We start from the raw sequence: 7026 nt of genomic DNA, 5'->3' as shown, positions 1-7026 counted from the left end.
TGAATTTTCCAGAGTCCACCTATAATGTTCTAGAACTAATAAAAGAATGTGCTATTTCTGCACCTTTCTGATGATGTCTCTTTCCCAAGACGTTGTGAGACACTAGGATATCATTGCACATGGCTGAACTGATGGCACGCTCACATAGTTTCTCTAGAAAAAAGAAAGTACAATGGAAAAGATTGTATTGCTGATCCTTTACTCTGAGGAACACACTGCTCTATTCGTCCTATCTCACTGGATGCCCCGCTGTCCAGCAAAAATCCATTGGCAGGCATCTTTTTACCAAATCCAGAAAATAGGTTCTTTCTTTGTGGGGTTGGTATGTATTCACGAAGTAGGTGTATGTGTGCTGCTGCCAGTCAACATTGCAGACGTTTTAGCTTTATTACTGCTGCTCGAAGACCAGCCCACAGTTAGCTACTGTGCAGGTGTCAAGGGAGGTGACCACTGTGACATCGCAGAAGCCATTCTTTGCTGGGCCAGGACTTGCCCCGTGGAGACAGCAGTGTCCAGGTAATTCCTTCTTTCATCATTAGGAGATTTGTGCAGTGGTCTCCACAGAGAGAGCCTGGCTGGTTCTGCATGGGTGTCCAGGCACCGAGGTGGTTGTCTCAAGCTGCGTTAAGCCGCCTCTGTGGTTTTAGAGAGGAGTTTCTTTGATCAGGCTGCAGAAGACCACGGCTGCTTTTCGCACTGGTGCTGTGCCAGTGGAGGTGCTCGGGATGAGCTCATCTGTGGTTGGGCCTTCCCTAAATTGCTGATTCCCTTTCCAAGACCCAACCTCTGGTAACCTGAAACTGTGTGTGACTTCTGCTTGGACCTACCCTCTATAACTATTGTGCGAGACTGTTAGTTAAAGAAAGGAAAAGAGAAGGATTATCTGTAATGCGAGTCCTGTGACGTGCTGTCTGTACCTACATCTGCCTTCAGCCTCCTTCCCTCTCAGCTGCTCACGCAAACGTGTTGTGTTCACACGCTTCCTCCTCCCCTCTATGTATGCATATATCCGTGCGCATTATGAGGCACAAGGGTGATACAGGTCTGTCTGCTGTATGGAGAAATATATATACACGTACACACAGAAACATAAAGTCAGTAGCAGTGCAGAAGGTAAAACCATCCCCAAGTCCTGCTGTGATCAGAGCAGCCTGTCTGGACTGTGGGTGACTGTGCGCTCTGAACACGTATCTCAAGGGCTCTGCTTGCCGGGAATCCTCTGGTTCGCCCCAGGTCTCTTGCTGCTAAACACGACCAGGGGTCAAAAGTGCCAAAGGAAGAGTGCAGTGGTGTTTCTGTTGATATAACATGCCGTAGATGTAACTTGTTTTCTCAACAGCAGGGTGTGGGGTTATTGATTATACCTTCGTTCTGTTTCTGTGTGGTTGTCAGAGCAGGATTCAGCCTTGTTTCGAGGGTCTCTGCTTAATATTGTATTACCATTATCGAATGACAGTGGGGGCTTAAAGCAAGAAGCAGCAGAAGTACAAGTGAGCAGCCATGCCAGCGGCTCCTCGGGCTGGATGCAGCTCTGGGACTCGTGGTGGGGCTCCTGTCAGGGCTCGGACCGGCTGGGCCCAGCCCGGGGGCTGCCCACAGCCCCGTCTCGCCCTCACAGAGGTGCTGCACAGTGGAAATCAAGGCCCTTAAAGCAAAACAGCAGCCAAAAAGATAGGTAAGTTAAGAGCTGTGATGATCTTAAAGAATTTCTGTAATATTTTAGCAGATTTTCCATGGCATTTACATAGCAATGAAGGCATTTTAGCAAAAAATACAGGGTGTCGTATGCACAGTGCAGACAGCTGGTGTGGGTCTGGGTTCCTTTGATTTCAGTCAGGGCGTCTCTGGCTTGCAGAGAGATAAAGAAAAATGTGGTAGCCTTTTGGACAGAAAATACGCGCTAGAGCATCAAGCACCGAACGAGGGTGTCACACCAAGTAGCCCCCTGGCAGGGATCAGGAGGGTGACACAAACCCACCTGTCCCGGCTGGGTCTCTGGGACGTCTGTCAGCTGGAGCGTTCTTTGCTCGGAATGGGCGTCTCCTGCCAGCGGCCCCTGGTTAATCCTCCCGTGTTAATGCACGTGCTTGCTCACACGCAGGAATCTTCCTGAAACCATGTAGCTGCTCAGAGCGTTGACGCAGTAGGCTCTGAGTGCTCTGAAGTAAGTGTTCATTACTGCTAATTGTGGCCCTGTGGTTGCCAAGTGTTCCTCGTAAGTCTGTGTTCTAAATATTTTTGGTCGTCTTGATGAAAAGCAGACGTGTGCTTGTACGCTACTCACTGCTGTTGGTGAAACAAGCCTGGTTCAGGAGTTGGGTTATAGTGCGGTGTAGTTGCTCTCCAACGTGCCTGTGAGAGAGGTGAGAGGAAGTAAAAAAAAGTCTTTGATGTTGATAGGATAGGCATTTGGCTAATGGAGCAAGTTAGGTGAAATCAGGGACTTCTGTATTTACAAGTTTTGTATCAAATAAAAATATGGAAGGAACACATGGAATTTTGTTTTTATTTTAAATTTTGTGTACGTATATAATGTGTATTTCCGTACAGGTACATAATTCCATATAGATTTGTCTATAACACTGCTAGGTATGTGTACATGCACTTAATCTGTACTGAGTGTCATTTTTTTGTGTACAGTAAGTATCCAAATCTTATACAGTGTTAACATCCTGTACCCATTCAGTGAACGTGGGTGTTTAGCTTTAGTGCAGTTTTTTGTTACTAAAATGAGAGTTTGCCTGTCTTACATCCTCTGGTCTTCCCGCTGCGCTTCACCCTTCAAGTAACTGTTAAAGCGAGGTGTAGTAGAGCAGCTGAAGTGGAGTGCTCTAACCGAAGCTCTCCGCTCCGTGCCCAAGGTGCGTGTTCCCTTGAGGAGTGATCACGGGTACTAAACTTACCAGAAGAAACACGCCCTGCAGGAGACTGGTTTGTTGTTTCTGTAAGGGCTTCTATGGAGCTGTCTGGTTTTAAATGTTTTGTTTTGCAGGAATTTGCATAAAAGATGCCAGTGGGTGGCTGTAAAATCATAATCTTTTATTTTTAATATACAGCCATTTCTAGAACAGAAAGATCATTGAAATATGTAAAAAGTCTTCTAATCATTTGGTTGCGATAATGCTTGTAAAACCTTTGGTTTAAACAGTTGAAATCTTGGCAGCTTGTATTCAAAAATTTAAGTGTGATGTTGAGATAAATACCATAAAACACAGGCCAGTTCTGGGTTTCGTCAATATTTTGTGTTAACTTCGACAAATCCATTAATATGACAAACAAAAATTAGTGAGCATATGCGGCATTTTAGAATGATTTTTAAGAGAAAAAGTGTAAGAATTGATTTCTTTACAGTAATAGACTAACCTCTGCTGTTACATGAACAAAAAGTATGTGAAGTTATAGAACAGGAAATAGAAGTGTAAAGAAGAACAGTAGACAACCCGTATATGTTGTAAAAAATTCTTGCCACTGTTAACATTCATTTTCAACGTTATAGCCCGGATTTATGAGTTACATGAATTGTTTTTTGGGATGCATGGGAAAATGTCCTGTCAGCATGCTGTGTTTGTGAGGGTACAAATAGAATTCATCTTTTATCTAGATTATTTGACGTTTGAGGGGAAAAGCAACTTATTTTGATGGAAGGGTACAAATAGAATTCATCTTTTATCTAGATTGTTTGACGTTTGAGGAGAAAAGCAACTTATTTTGATGGGATTAATTCCTCTGGTCGGTGGAACACCTTGTAAAACCTTGGATTTCACTGTTACTTGATGAAATGTCACCCTAAAGGATATATACCCTTTGTTATACCTAAGTAAGTTGCGTATAATCGGCATACAGTGTTTTCTGTCCCTTCCAGGTGTATGGAATGAGGTATCTTACTAGATCATCTCTTAATGTAGTAATAATATACTTAAAATCAACCTTGATTATGAGGATGCCATGATTTTCAGCACTACTTCTTTAGAAACTGCATTTTTTTCCTTATCTGCACTGTCTGCCTCTGAACTGTAGACATCTGGGGTTTGTGTATTACCCATACCTTCACAGTCCTGATGATTTGAATTCTCAAGTTTTCATTTTTCTTCACTTTTATATATTCTTCTGTACTTTCAAGTCTCACAATTTTTGTCAATAGATCCCATGCCTGCGCTGATATTTGCCAATTCCACAAGAACATTGGCATTAGTACAACCTAGGTTCACAGATTGCACAGAAAGTGATGCTCACAACGTGTTTCTTGATCAGTGTGTTACCTACGTGCCAGCAGAAGCTGGGGTTCACACCCGTAAACCAAGTAAAGCCTTTACCAAATAATTTTTTTTTTAAATTAGAACAGAGGTAAAACAAGTCTTTTCTTCATAAGAAGAGAAAAAAATGTTAATGCAAGCAAAGCCAGTGGACTAAATCAGCCTTTGATTTATTGTTTTCAGGCCAAATTCAAGATCCTAGGCTATCAATTTAACTGGAATTTAGTCTGTTGTATTTATGAAGTTAAAAGGTATGATTGCTTGGGGGGGGTGGGGGCAGGAATAAATAAAGGTAAATATTTATTTTAATGGACCTTTTTGGAGCCTTGCCTTTGTCGTCTGGGAATAGCTCAAATACTAACCATATGTGGTTCTGTGGAAAAGCCACAGGCCACAACTACAGTTCCGTTAACACGGTTGTTCCTCAGCCTCTGAGTCTCATGTGTTAGGAACATCGCAGACTTTAATGCTGCCTTGATTATGATAGATGGCTGTTACCTTCCCAATCCCCTATCCACTTAACTTCCACCCCTACAGAGCTACTTACCCTGTAAAACATTTTCTGTGACGACGACTTAACTGATGGTAGGTGTGGGGTTTGCTTCGAAGGTAATGGTGAATTCTTTTGAAAACTTGGGAAAATATTTTCATAGTTGCATACCAGACACTTGGTAAATTATCGTAAAAAAGACCTTTTTATCTTTGCACTTTTGTAATTTATAACAATTTATCAAGTTTAACATACTTCTTCAGGCAGCAACTGTATCTAACGATATGTGTTAATCAAGGTGGACACTGCTGTACAACATGCTGTCTAATCATACACAACGTAATGTCCTTCAGTTTCCCAGATTTGCTCCAGGAGTTCTTCTCTATGGACTATTTTTCCTTTGAAAGACTTTATCAGCCAGCGTTATAAAGCCTTAAATTTGCTGGGAGTTTTTTCTTCAGAAAGATGGGATTTTTCTGAAAATGGCTGTAGTAGCATGATTTTTCCATGATGTAGAATGAGGCTATTCTATTGATGTTGCAAGGTTAATTTTTGCATTAAGCAGCCTGTATAACAACTTGTATTAAATTTGTTAAAACTGCAGCTATGCTTTGAAACATAACAGAAAATTTACATTCCAGTCCATTGAGGAGCTGAGAGGTCTGGCAGCCGGGTTGGCAACAAGGGATTTTATGTTCCATCAGACTTACCAGCGCCACTAGTGCAATGCGTCATTTTTGCCTGAGCATGGAAAAGCCCTTGCTGGCTGAATTAAAGACTCACAACCTTGTCATAAGCAGAATTACCTCAAAAACCCCACAACCCCCCTCCTTGACATCCCTGAAATTCTGCAGCCGTAGCAGGTCATCCCAGAAGTATCCTCTTCCAGCAGCTGACACTTGTTCCATGAATCCAGATATGGAGCTGCACCAACAAAGCTGGTCCAAGAAAACTTCTTCCAGAAGCAGCTGGTCATTGTCGTTCCTGTTGTCTTTGGTGCAGCTGTACACAGACGAATGAGTGCCTCTGCCAAAAATGTAGCAACGCTGTTCTGTCAAGGTTGGTATAGAAAACGGAAGCTGTCCAGCGACAAGGTGTTCAATACTTACGGAAAAGACACTCCTCTTCTGTCTGCATCTCCCAGAGGCAGTGTTAAATCCACACAAACATGTACTTTAGTTCCAAGAGGCACCTGCCAGAACCCTGAGGATGCATTTGGTACTCCGCCCTCCCCCCCCCGCCCCCTGTTTTTTAAGTAAATTAAAATGGGCATCAGCTTTATCTCCAATAATTTTTGTTTGTGCTGGTTGAGCACAGTGTTTTCTCTTCATATATTTATTTAATTCTTCTGGACTTCTGGCAATTCTGCGCTCTTCTGACAGTTTCCATCTCTTGGATGAGATCTGTAAACTCTAATCATTTTGTTCTTTTCCCTGTGTGCTTGTGAACTGATTCAGTAATAGATAACTGGACTATACTGGAATATTGCATCTATTTTAATAGTCCTTCTAATATTTGAAGCATTTTTATGTTGTTCCTTAACTCCATTAACCAGGCTATAATATATGTAGACTATATCTATACAGGCTGTCTGTAAAATGGTTTACAAAGGGTCCTGTATTTGTTTTTCAATCACTGCGTAAGTGCTTTGGTCTACCAGTTAATGGTTATTGATCACTGTTTTGTAATGGATTGCAATGTATTCTGTCATTTGAATGTTGTTTGTCAGATACTTTTTACAAATGACTGTGCGGGACCTTGTGTCACAGCTGGTGTAGTTTAAGGTTTGGACAGAGTCACTGTGAATGAAGCCCTGCTGTGAAATAAAAGTCAAAAGGCATCTTGGCATCCCAACCATTTCCTTGGGAGAAGATTACAGCCTGAGTATGTTGAACTTTATTGCCATGGGCCTCATGACAGTATTCAGAAACATGCATGGCATTTCTGTTAAAGAAACTCAGATGTGCTTAGATGTAAGGGATGGCATTCTTGTGTTTATCAGTGTCTTGCAAAAAAAGTTAAATGCTTTTATGCTTTTGGGGTACAGTAAAAATACAGTGAAAAATGTATAGTTTATGCACATAAAAATTGAGGTTCCTGATTTCCTAAACTTAATTTGTTATGAGGAGGAGGAAATGACTGATTTCAACCCTAGATGGGTATGTATTTATTGAGAAAGAAAGAAGCGGGGGACTTGACAGCTCTTGAGTAAAATGTTGTTTCTTGTTTTGGCTTGCTGTGAGGTCAGAAGTAAAATGAAGCTGCATGGAGAAAACATGCTGC

At 41.9% G+C, this 7026-nt stretch overlaps 1 protein-coding gene across 1 annotated transcript in view; it reads left to right on the top strand.

The window, feature by feature from the left end:
• LOC104497661 (myotubularin-related protein 13-like) overlaps nt 1-2113 on the top strand; it is a 21099-nt gene extending 18986 nt beyond the window's left edge. Inside the window, exons 11-13 of the mRNA XM_010140937.1 lie at nt 405-516; nt 1393-1675; nt 1834-2113. Coding sequence (XP_010139239.1) covers nt 405-516; nt 1393-1675; nt 1834-2113 — 675 coding nt within the window. The remainder of the gene's footprint in view (nt 1-404; nt 517-1392; nt 1676-1833) is intronic.
• Nucleotides 2114-7026: the final 4913 nt, after the last annotated feature.

The sequence above is a fragment of the Buceros rhinoceros genome, unplaced genomic scaffold (genome assembly GCF_000710305.1).
Source record: "Buceros rhinoceros silvestris isolate BGI_N320 unplaced genomic scaffold, ASM71030v1 scaffold3548, whole genome shotgun sequence".
In the NCBI taxonomy this organism is placed as follows: domain Eukaryota; kingdom Metazoa; phylum Chordata; class Aves; order Bucerotiformes; family Bucerotidae; genus Buceros; species Buceros rhinoceros.
Note: the sequence above shows the minus strand (reverse complement) of the source record. Positions and strands in the feature narration are given on the sequence as shown.